Genomic DNA, 13,143 nt, shown 5'->3' on the forward strand with positions numbered 1-13,143 from the left:
AAAAACTGATACACAGAATTACTGTATCTTAGTGTAGTCTACTTGTGTGCCAAGTTATATTGAAATCTGACCAAAACTGCAGGAGGAGTAGCATTTTGAAAAATTGTTTACAGATAGATAGACAGCTAGACAGACAGAGGGACAACGGACGCATTACTATCATATGAGCTTTTCTTGTCTCTGACCAGTAGAGCTTAAAACAATTTCGACCCACAACTTATTGAAGTTTGTTTTCTGCTGTAATGCAGCCATGTTGGGTGTCCACTGTAAATGAAACACCTGGTTTATTCAGTCGGGAGATGTTTGACCATTCATAAGCCAAAAAAAAAAAACCCGATCTACTGACCCTTAACTTTTTGGGAATGTTACAGGAAACATACATAATTTTTATTTAGCCTATAAGTATGTTTTTTTTGGACTAGTCATTTAATGACATGGACTAGTGAATTTTACTAGCTTAATAGTCCTTGGACCAGTGAATGTTTAAGGACGTTCGATCCTGAGATTTTGAGCGTAATTTGGTCAGGTCCTTTATTTATAAAATTCTCCATCATTTTTAAGTTCTAACATTAAATCTGAATTCTACAGTGCAAATTTAACTATATTCGATGAAAAAACAGCGATTAAATTCCATTCAAGTAGAATTAAGATAGGGACTATATTTTGTGGCGGAAGGTTTTTTAGACGATAATGTTCTGATTTTCCAGTTTGAACTATAACAGTACTGTTAATTTCGGATTCCTATTTTTCAATCCTGGTTGCACACAAAGCTGTATTTTGCAGTGAATTGTGTTATGCTGGTTATGAAATATCTATTAATTTTTTTCATATGAATTCTATCAACAAAGTGTGACAAATATGGTAAATATATTCTGAAAATCTGGGAAAAAATTGATCCAATTTTAACATAAAATTGACACCTTTTTTTAGTAATATCTGAAAATTTACATCATATACCCCCACTTTTGATGTTCTTTTCTAAATACCGGTATTCAAGATAAATGGTTCGCTACCGATATACAGAGTGAATGCTCCTGGCAGAGCTCTTATCCGAAAGGTGGCGCAACGCTGGGTAGTTCCGGTGCATGGCGTCACGTTTAAACAATACTGTTTACAAACGCTTTCCTTTCGGCTTCACGAGAAGAGTTAACAATACAGTATAGGTAAGAAATATTTAATCCTCGAATGAATTATCGGTATTATTGAAAGTACACCCAGGGGTAACGGGACTGAATCACTGATCATCTTTACAAGTTTATTGTGCCTATGTATCGTGGGACCTGTACCATGTGTTATATACTGCTATGCATATGCAGTTTCCTAGCTGACATGTTTCGTATAATTCTGGGCACACACGGAAATAAAATAATGCAGATTGGCGTAAAAATTAATACGAGGGTATAGAAAACTGGTAAAATATATATTTAATTGTGAAAATGTTGTTACATCCCTACATTTTATTTTCACCGAATTTTATGTCATATATACATGATATACATGTACAATACATAGTAAAAGTTTGCAGGTAATGCCGGTTATTTTGAAAAGCCAATATTGTCAGAATGCCTCAGTATTAATCAATAGACAAAATAACAACATATTGTTTAATAGAATATATGTAAATTAAAGTGAAAACTAATGCATATATGTATAAATTATTTGCAGAATGAGTGAGACAGATTCTGATACAGGTGATGCTCCTGTAACTCCTGAAATACTTTTAAAATGGAAGAAATCAGATCTTCAAAAATGGTTAGCAGACAAAGGTCTTAAAAAATCTGGAAATAAGGACATTCTAGTGAACAGAATAATTAGAGTAATGAACTTTGGTGAGACAGATATTTCTGCCACAAGTGACAGTTCAGATGGGGATGATGAATATGTTCCTAATCCGTCAAAACTTAAAGATGGGTGGTGTTGTGAGATGTGTATTGTTTCATTATGTAGATAATTAGTAACATTAAGTTTCTTGAACATTCCAGAGTGGTCAACATGTTTGGTCATTTTATCTAGAACATTCTTTAATTTTGTGTATGTCCAGATTGTTCCAGTAATATCATGTTTTAACAATTTCTAGAATATTCTAGATTTATATTACTGTATAAATACCCTGTCAATTCGATGCATAGATATACAATACTCTTGTCGTATGAGCACCATTGAGTTACAAATGGGATATATTTTCACTGGGACATTGTGTGCAGCAACGGACACTCTGATGTATGTATTTTTAGATTCTTGCTAAGTTTGTACTTTATGTTTGATATATTTATTATATATTACTGTAAATAAATTATTGTTAAGTTTAAATTGTGTTATTGATCTTTGCTGGCATTTCGGGTAATTCTGACCCATAACAGAATTGGGGGCTCGTCCGGGATAAAGAATTTCTTGCACTTTTGCAGTTTATTGTCAGAATTTTGTTAATTGAACCGTTAAATTTGATTATAAGCCAGCAGAAATCAACATGGTGTTTTCGGTCACAGACTTTCTTAGTTAACCAAGTGTTCAGGTTTTTGATACGTTAAAAAAGGATGACTTGATCGCATTAGGTTTGCATCTTGGGTTAGATGTTAAATCCTCTCAGAAAAAGCAAGACATTAGAATTAAGGTTGCAAACAAACTAGTAGAAGAAAACATCTTTGAAAAATACGATCTTCCAGAATATACAGTTAAATCAGAGTTACGCTCTTATAAAATGGCAGAATATCAGTTTCAATTAGAGTTAGAGAAAATGCGATTTGAAAGAGAAAAATTAGAAAGAGAAAGAGAAGAACGAGAGAGTGAACGAAAATTTGAATTAGACAAATTAGAAAGACAAGAGCGAGAAAGAGAGCGTGAAATGAACTTTGAATTAGAGAAATTAAAATTACAGAACCAACCAGAACCGTCAGTTGTCAAAACTGAATTTGATGCAGCAAAAAATATCAGATTAGTTCCAAAATTTCAAGAAAAATCTGTAGACAAATATTTTCCACAATTCGAAAAGGTAGCAGAGAATCTTAAATGGCCACGAAATGTTTGGTCAACAATGTTACAAAGTGTACTGGTTGGAAAAGCGGCTGAGGTATACTCTGCACTAGGGGTAGTTGAGAGTTCAGACTATGAGAAGGTCAAAGCAGCAATATTAAAAGCATATGAATTAGTACCTGAAGCGTATAGACAAAAGTTCAGAAAGTATAGAAAGTTTGATAATCAAACATTTGTTGAATTTTCACGAGAGAAAGAAGATTTATTCGATCACTGGTTTAGATCTAAGAAACTTGATAAAACTTTTGCTAATTTGCGCCAAGTCATCCTGGTAGAAGAGTTTAAGGAATGTGTTCCTCAAGATTTGAAAACACATTTAGAAGATAAGAATGTGAAAACTCTTGAAGAGGCAGCAGTCATATCTGATACTTATGCTCTGTCTCATAAAAAGAATTTTGTTTCAAGATCTCAGACTAGCAGTAATTCTACCAATTCAGACACGTATAAAAAGAGTGGTTCAGGGTCTCAGTCTTTCACAAGTTCCCAGTCTCCATCCCAAGGTGGTTCTAAGTCCGGTCCAGGACGTGTTGAAGGATCGTCTGGAATAGGGTCGCTTCCTACTTGTAGTTATTGTAAGAAAAAGGGTCATCTGATCAGTGAATGCTTTAAACTTAAGAGAAAAAATGATTTTGATAAAACTCAACCACATGCTTGTGCGGCAGTTAGAGGTGATAGAGAAGCCTTAGTTTCGATTCGTTCTGACACTCCTGATGTCCAGGGTTCACAGTCCAGTTCTATTGATTCTATGGAGGATTATAAGCCCTTTATGTCTCAGGGATTTGTTTCACTCGGTGACTCTAGCGAAATAAAACCTGTCCAGATTTTGAGAGATACTGGTGCTGCACAGACGTTATTGTTAGAGGGCGTGCTTCCTTTGTCTGAGCAGACTTCTACTGGTGGGTCAGTTTTATTACAGGGTGTGGAGCTAGGCGTCATTGATGTTCCCCTGCATAGAATTAGTTTGAAGTCAGATTTAGTTACTGGACCTGTTATCGTAGGTGTTCGACCTACTCTTCCCGTTCCAGGCATTTCTTTGTTGTTAGGCAACGATCTAGCTGGTGGAAAAGTTGTACCAGATCCTATAGTTTGTGAGAAGATCACTCCAGATGTCATGTGCGATGATGAAGATGATGACATTTATCCAGCCTGTGCTGTTACTAGAGCGATGGCCAGAAGACGAGAAATGGAGGCAGACCATACTCAAGCCTTTGACGAGACGAATTCCTCTGTTGATATTGATTTGAATGACACTTTCTTATCTGACCTTGATGGCATTCAAACCAGCATGGAACCACACAATATCAAGAAGCAAGAGAAGAAAGAATTTTTACCAAAATTTGGTGGTGAGGATGATGAGTTGCATCCACTAGTTAGCCAAGGCAAGGACATCCTCAGCCGAGAACGTTTACTCTCTGAACAACATAAAGACCCAGATATCATTCAACTTAGTAAGAGGGTACTTCCACCAGAAGAGGCTATTAAAGTTGGAGAATGCTTCTATATGAAAGATGGCATCCTTATGCGAAAATGGCGACCACCTGATGCTTCTCCAGATGAAGTGTGGCGTGTTGTTCACCAGATAGTGGTCCCAGCTGCTTATCGTCGAGATGTCATGAGTTTAGCTCACGATACACCTATGGCTGGTCATTTAGGTATCAATAAAACTTATAATAGGATTTTGAGTCATTTTTTTTGGCCTAAGTTAAGAAAGGATGTTTCGAAGTTTTGCAAGTCATGCCATGTCTGTCAGATGGTAGGTAAACCAAATCAGAAGATACCATCTGCTCCTCTCCAACCCATTCCAGCTTTTGAAGAACCGTTTAGTCGAGTATTAGTGGATTGTGTAGGACCTTTGCCTAGGACCAGATCTGGAAACCAGTATTTACTTACCATTATGTGTACATCCACTCGATTTCCTGAAGCCATACCTCTAAGGAATATAAAGGCAAAGAGCATAGTTAAGGCCCTAACCAAGTTTTTCAGTTTTGTAGGAGCACCCAAGGCAATTCAGTCGGATCAAGGCTCAAATTTTATGTCGGGGTTGTTCCAGCAAGTCATGCATGAGTTGGGTATAAGGCAATATAGATCAACTGCTTATCATCCTGAGTCCCAGGGAGCGCTAGAACGTTTTCATCAAACCCTAAAAACAATGCTGAAGACCCATTGTTACCAATATGAAAAAAACTGGGACGAAGGGGTTCATCTTGTGCTATTTGCTGCACGAGAAGCAGTCCAGGAGTCTCTTGGGTTCAGTCCTTTTGAATTGGTGTTCGGACATACAGTTAGAGGTCCTTTGAAATTGTTGAAGGAAAAGTGGCTGACTGAGACTAGTGATCTTAATCTTTTAGATTATGTGTCTGATTTCAAAGAAAAACTTTACAATGCTTGTAAATTAGCACAAGAAAATTTGAAGAATTCTCAGATGAAAATGAAAATGTGGTATGACAAAGATGCCAGAAATAGGGTGTTTAAGCCAGGTGATAAGGTTCTTGTATTTTTACCTATTCCTGGTCATCCTTTACAGGCCAGATTTTATGGCCCTTATGAAATTGAAAGCAAGATCAGTGATGTAAACTATGTAGTTAAGACACCAGGTCGACGTAAAGAGAAACGGGTTTGTCACATTAACATGTTAAAAGAGTATTTTGAAAGGTGTGACCGAAATTCTGTAAAACCAGTTTCCACTTTAGCCAATGCTAAGACTGTTCAAAATTATATTGAAAGTGATACGAGTGTAGAAATGAATGAGAAAGATTGTAATCAGAGTGTTCGTTTGAAAAACTCAGAAATTTTGGCTGATTTTGATGCCAAACTTGGACATTTGAACATTCACCAAAAAGAACAAGTTAAAAACTTGATGAATGAGTATCATCAAATCTTCTCGGATGTTCCAAAGAAAACTAATGCAGCTTGTCATGATGTTATAGTTGGCGACGCTCTGCCTATCAAACAACATCCGTACCGTCTGAATCCAATAAAATTGCAGTACCTAAGAAGGGAAGTGCAGTATATGTTGGACAATGACATTGTTGAACCTAGTAAAAGTGATTGGAGCTCACCGTGTATTCTTGTACCAAAACAGGATGGTTCTTACCGATTATGTACAGACTTTAGAAAGGTGAATTCTGTTACCAAAACTGATTCATATCCAATACCTAGAATCGATGACTGTATTGACAACATTGGAAATGCGAAATTTGTCAGTAAATTTGACCTGTTGAAAGGCTACTGGCAAGTACCGTTAACAGAAAGAGCAAAAGAAATATCTGCTTTTGCTACACCAGATGGACTTTACCAGTTTAAAGTAATGCCTTTTGGCATGAAAAACGCACCGGCTACATTCCAAAGGATGATTCACTCCCTTCTTCAAGACCTTGAGGGATGCGAGGCCTACATTGATGATGTCGTCATATATAGCAACACATGGGACGAACATCTCCGAATCATGCGTGCTTTATTTGACATTTTAGCTAAAGCAAATTTAACTGTGAACCTTGAAAAGAGTGAATTTTGTCATGCTTATGTAGAGTATTTAGGTCATAAAGTAGGTCAAGGTTATGTTACACCCATAATGGCTAAAGTGGAAGCTATTGCAAAGTTCCCGATTCCTACAAACAAGAAAGAATTAATGAGGTTTTTGGGCATGGCTGGGTTTTACAGAAAATTTTGTCCAAATTTTTCCTCAGTAGTTAGTCCACTTACAAATCTTTTACAAAAGAGGGTTAACTTTGAATGGACAAAGGACTGTGAAAAATCCTTTCATAAAATCAAATCTATCCTGATGAGCAACCCAGTTCTGTCAACTCCAGATTTTTCTAAGCAATTTAAGCTTACTGTTGACGCTAGTGATGTTGGAATCGGGGCAGCTTTGTTTCAAGAACATAGTGATAATGTAGATAGAGTTGTTTCTTATTTTTCAAAGAAACTTACAAAATGTCAACGAAATTATTCTACTATTGAAAAAGAATGCCTTGCTTTGTTGTTAGCTTTACAGCATTTTGATGTTTATTTGAATGTTACTTTGCATCCAATTCTTGTGTATACTGATCACAACCCCCTGACATTTTTGCATAAATTGTCAAACAAGAATCAAAGACTGACTAGATGGAGTTTGTTGTTACAAGAATACAACGTAACAATTAAGCATATCAAAGGCAAAGACAATGTTATTGCAGATGCCTTGTCCAGAGTATCGTGAACATACTAGATTTTGTATTAATGTACATGTTTTACAATTTAAGTTTTCATTGACATTCAAACTTTTTAAGGGGGGAGGTGTTGTGAGATGTGTATTGTTTCGTTATGTATATAATTAGTAACATTAAGTTTCTTGAACATTCCAGAGTGGTCAACATGTTTGGTCATTTTATCTAGAACATTCTTAAATTTTGTGTATGTCCAGATTGTTCCAGTAATATCATGTTTTAACAATTTCTAGAATATTCTAGATTTATATTACTGTATAAATACCCTGTCAATTCGATGCATAGAGATACAATACTTTGTCGTATAAGCACTAATGAGATATAAATGGGATATATTTTCACTGGGACATTGTGTGCAGCAACGGACACTCTGATGTATGTATTTTTAGATTCTTGCTAAGTTTGTACTTTATGTTTGATATACCCTGGTATTTATTATATATTACTGTAAATAAATTATTGTTAAGTTTAAATTGTGTTATTGATCTTTGCTGGCATTTAGGGTTATTCTGACCCATAACAGACATCAAATCAAATCTATCCTGATGAGCAACCCAGTTCTGTCAACTCCAGATTTTTCTAAGCAATTTAAGCTTACTGTTGACGCTAGTGATGTTGGAATCGGGGCAGCTTTGTTTCAAGAACATAGTGATAATGTAGATAGAGTTGTTTCTTATTTTTCAAAGAAACTTACAAAATGTCAACGAAATTATTCTACTATTGAAAAAGAATGCCGTGCTTTGTTGTTAGCTTTACAGCATTTTGATGTTTATTTGAATGTTACTTTGCATCCAGTTCTTGTGTATACTGATCACAACCCCCTGACATTTTTGCATAAATTGTCAAACAAGAATCAAAGACTGACTAGATGGAGTTTGTTGTTACAAGAATACAACATAACAATTAAGCATATCAAAGGCAAAGACAATGTTATTGCAGACGCCTTGTCAAGAGTATCGTAAACATACTAGATTTTGTATTAATGTACATGTTTTACAATTTAAGTTTTTCATTGACATTCAAACTTTTTAAGGGGGGAGGTGTTGTGAGATGTGTATTGTTTCATTATGTAGATAATTAGTAACATTAAGTTTCTTGAACATTCCAGAGTGGTCAACATGTTTGGTCATTTTATCTAGAACATTCTTTAATTTTGTGTATGTCCAGATTGTTCCAGTAATATCATGTTTTAACAATTTCTAGAATATTCTAGATTTATATTACTGTATAAATACCCTGTCAATTCGATGCATAGATATACAATACTCTTGTCGTATGAGCACCATTGAGTTACAAATGGGATATATTTTCACTGGGACATTGTGTGCAGCAACGGACACTCTGATGTATGTATTTTTAGATTCTTGCTAAGTTTGTACTTTATGTTTGATATATTTATTATATATTACTGTAAATAAATTATTGTTAAGTTTAAATTGTGTTATTGATCTTTGCTGGCATTTCGGGTAATTCTGACCCATAACAGTGGGCAGAGCTGACAACGGAGAATTGTCCAGATGTTAAGGAAGAGAACATTCTTAATTACTTTATCTATTCAAAAGATCCTGTTTCAGGTAAATCTAAAAAGTGCAAAAGGCAGCTTAAAAAGGCAAGAAGACTCTGTGATGAAAATTTTCTTGGAAATATAAAAGTGAATAATGTTAACCATACATACAGTTGTATTGCAGCAGAATGTAGACCAAGTATGAGACATTTAGTTAAAATAGAAGGAAAAAATTATGACCATTACAGCCTCTATGTTACCATTATTAAAACTGGACAAATTGAAATATCCTCTTGTAATTGTAAAGCAGGAAAAGCTGGATTTTGTGCCCATGTTGGAGCCGCCTTATTTGCTGTTGTCAAAATAAAAAATCCCTGTACCTCAGGTGATTGTAAGTGGAAAAAACCCAAAGAAATTCAGAGACCGCCAAGTCCAAAAAGATTACAAGACATCAAGTTTCTCACATCTGATAATCCACCAGTGAAACCTTATCCAGATGTATACATGTCCGGCCCGTGTAAAGATCCTGAAAATTTTCTTAAAGACATACTGGAAGGACTGGGGCAGGCTCATCCAGGAGCTGTTCTTTACCAAACAATGTGTGCGAGGACTGCAGACATAACACCCTTTTTAAATATTTATGAACCATCTTTCATGTTTATGGATAGTGTTGATTTAAACTCTGCAGTGTGTCAGTCAGAATTTATTGACTTTGTGAACAGGTTAGAAGTACCTCCCTTAACTGTGTCTGAATTAAACAATTCAACACGTGGTCAAGCCAACAATAAAAACTGGAAAGAAGCCAGAACTTGTGTATTGACTGCATCTAATTTTGGTTCTATTTGTAAGAGAAAAGAAGAAACTCCTCCAGAAAATTTGGTCAAAGTACTCTGTGGGTACAATACTCCACCAAACACTTCCAGTATTTCTCATGGTAAAAAATATGAATGTAAAGCCCGTAGGCAGTATGTACAGAATCACAGAAAAAACTGCAGAGGTGATGTTTTTGTCGAAGACATGGGACTGTATGTTAGCAACAAGCATCCATTTTTGGGAGCAAGTGTTGATGGAAAAGTTCAATGCTCCATATGTGGAACTGGAGTTGTTGAGATCAAGTGTCCGTATGGGAGAAAAGAAGATAAGTGGAGAAAAAAACTTCCAAAGGAATGTGCCAGTAACCCATCATTTTGTTGTGAATTGCGTGATGAAAAGTTGTATCTGAAAAGACAACATAATTATTTCTACCAGGTTATGGGCCAGATGGCAGTATTAGATATCCAGTGGGCAGATTTTGTTATTTGGACCAAAAAAGGAATTTCCACAGAAAGAATTGAATTTGATCAGACTTACTGGCACAATAACATGTTATTTAAATTGTAATATTTTTATACCAGAAACATTGTAGCTGAAATTTACACTCGCAGGGTGAAACATGGAAAGCAGTTATATTGACTGATCCTTATATCAATGAAAAGGGGCAAAATTTGTAATACATGCTTTGTCATATATTCATTTTTTTGTCAGAATTGCATTGATATAATAAAATAGGAAATAAAGCACATGATATTACCAGTTTATTAAATCACAAAAGCATTAGCACTATATGAGTTATACACAGTATTGTTTTAATAAGTTTATGAATGATTCAAACAACTCATCTAAGCAGTGGTTCATACAAGTTTGTCATGGCAGTACAAATTAAAATAATCTGCTCTGCAAGATGTGCTTCGGAGAGAGGCAAAATAGTCTGTAATATTTTAAAGTTTTTTATTTGCTCCATCTTCATCTCAACAACAATTCTTGGCTGAGCAATCTGTTGAGTTTTGAAGAATTCATCTGCTGTCATCTGCTTTGATGAGGACACAAATGGTGGCATGTTTAGTCCAATATCACATGGTAGCAAGTCGGCAATTGTGAAGCCTTTGTCGGCTAAAATAATGTCGTCACTTTGAAGATGTGGTAGTAGTAAGTCTCCATCTTTCTGCACAATATGACGATCAGATGTATGACCACCCCAGACTCTTGACACAAATGTAACTAAACCATTTGATGCAACACCTATTAATACTTTAAATGTGTTATGATGTTTGTACTCACTCCAAGTTAAATATTGTGCTGTCAAATTTCCTGGTTTTTCACAAAAAAATTCTGTGGCATCAATAACAATTCTCACAGTTTGCATTTCAACAAATGCCTTTGGTAAATTTGCTAAAATTTGCTCCCTTGTTGGCCAAGGTATCATCCCCTTGTAATGGTCATACATGAAATTTAACCAAGTATTTAGAATTCTTGAAACAGTCATGACTGACACAAAAAACATATCAGCCAAATGTTCCTGCAGCATGCCTAGTCTTAGCCTTAGACAAACCATATAAAATTCGTCGATGGGTCTCAATTTTCTTTTCCTTCCAGGTTTAAAAAAATTTGGGTCATTGTACTTCCTATTGTCACCATCTATAGAGCGCAATTCCCCTTCCCAGTATGTTAATCTATCTCCGCCATGTTTCATTAGTACATCAAACATTAATTTAAATGTCTTGTAATTCGGAAAACCAGTGTAAAATCTAGTTTTGTCATCATTTTGGAATATATCTTCAGGTTTCATCAATGGAAACTGAGCTTGGATTTCAGCAGTACATGTTAATTTAACATCTGATGAACCAACCTGTATTTGAGCTTCACAGCTGCTGTTAGATCTACTTGTATTTGCACTTATTTGTTCATGTTGTGTGTCAGGATCATGGTTTTCATCTTCCTTAATTGGTGGTAAAGTTTTATTTACTGGAGATATTCGCACCAGGGGTCTACGTTGAGTTTCTGGTTTTGCATATTTTAGGTTCAGTTTAGTAGGCACTGATGATTTAGTACAGATGTTATTATCAAAATGTAAATTGCATATTCTAGTATTGTCTGAGATAGGAGCATTTGGGCGAATGAATCTGATGCGCTGAACCCAGCTTTCCCTTCTTTTCTTATCACTTTCACTTGACCCTGCTGGAATTCTGTGCAAGGTAATTTTTTCATTGTTTTCAGTGACTTGGCCCTGGTAGTGCGAACACAAAACGCAATATCGACGTCCACCACCCATACATGGATTGACCTAAAGTTATAACATCACACGTGAAAATTTGCTTTGATGAGGTTTAATAGTACTACTATTATAATAATATAGGTAAAAATGTATACGCATCACTTTATAAAATATTCAATTTATTATTTAAAGTCAGAAATCTGATTAAATTAAAAGTATTGCAGCCGATTACACACATCATGTAACAACTTCTATTTTTAAATTTGGAATTCCCCCAGCACAGATTTTACACAAACATACGTAACGTTTTTATTCTCCAATTTCAGAATTTCTTGCTAATTATGTTTGAAAAGTACAGTTGATGTGTATTCTTTTGCATCTTGCCTTATTGTAACACCTTTTAATAATCATACTCAAATTTTCTTTACCTTGTAGTTCGTTATATTTGACTGAATACACTGAACGTAGTTTGTTTACAGCAGAGCCAATCGAACCGGAACTACCCATCGATACTGAAGAGCGGAGTAACGGGGAGTAACTCGGTATATCGGTAGCGAGCCATTTGGTCTATTTGCTTAAAATCAGAAAAAGTTTAAGACTTCAATATAATTTTCTTGCTTATTAAATTTTCAATGCCAGAAAAATAACTTTTTATTAGTGCAGAAAGGTCAAATAATTGATTATGTGAAGCAATTCAAAACTTTTTCTTATGCACAATTTTTAAGTGTCTTTTTTAAAACAAACTTTAAGTTCATCTTGTTTCATGCTTTAATTGGATAAAGATATTGGAGGGAAAACGTCAAAAATATAATTTTTAATTAAGAAACAAAGTTCAATGCAAAAAGGTCACATCAAATGTACTGTAGCGCCAAAAGAAGCATATTGACCCCATTTTTTGATTTGAATTTTAATGAAAGAAAAAGTGAGCAAGCTCACATTCCCCACGCTCGCCCAAAACTGAAGTGCTGAAAATCCCGGAAAAATTGAAAGAATCGGAATTTTCCGGTAATATGCACATCTACAAATTGTGTCCTAAATATCTGCAAAGTTTGATGAAATTCTGTGCAGCGGTTTATGAGGAGTTGCGCTGACAAACTGTTCATCACTATATTCAAGATATCCCTAAAAATCTAAGTTGTAAAGAGCCGAAATTCCCAGAAAAATACAGGATTCGGAATGTCCTGGTAAAATGCACATCTATACATTGTGTCCTAAATATCTGCAAAGTCTGACGAAATTCTGTGCAGCGGTTTATGAGAGGTCGCGCCGACAAAATGTTCATCTGTATATTCAAGGTATGGCCAAAAATCTAAGTTGAAAAGTGCCAAAATTCCCAGAAAAATAAAGGAATCAGAATTTTCTGGTAATATGCA

At 35.3% G+C, this 13,143-nt stretch overlaps 1 protein-coding gene across 1 annotated transcript; it reads right to left on the reverse strand.

Moving 5' to 3' along the window:
- Window positions 1–10,300: 10,300 nt before the first annotated feature.
- On the reverse strand, window positions 10,301–12,327 carry LOC134277208 (uncharacterized). Its single transcript, XM_062759530.1, has 2 exons — window positions 12,199–12,327; window positions 10,301–11,839 (listed from the first exon to the last, which is right to left on the reverse strand). The coding sequence occupies exon 2, from the start codon at window positions 11,825–11,827 to the stop codon at window positions 10,394–10,396; it is 1,434 nt and encodes a 477-aa protein (XP_062615514.1). The 5' UTR covers window positions 11,828–11,839; window positions 12,199–12,327; the 3' UTR covers window positions 10,301–10,393.
- Between the last annotated feature and the right edge of the window lie 816 nt (window positions 12,328–13,143).

The sequence above is a fragment of the Saccostrea cucullata genome, unplaced genomic scaffold, assembly GCF_032062105.1.
Source record: "Saccostrea cucullata isolate Sc308-1 unplaced genomic scaffold, CSIRO_AGI_Scuc_v1 ctg6791, whole genome shotgun sequence".
NCBI lineage: Eukaryota > Metazoa > Mollusca > Bivalvia > Ostreida > Ostreidae > Saccostrea > Saccostrea cuccullata.

Excerpts from the sequence above, each read along its gene's own strand:
- LOC134277208 (XM_062759530.1), bottom strand. The coding sequence starts at position 11,827 with ATGGGTGGTGGACGTCGATATTGCGTTTTGTGTTCGCACTACCAGGGC.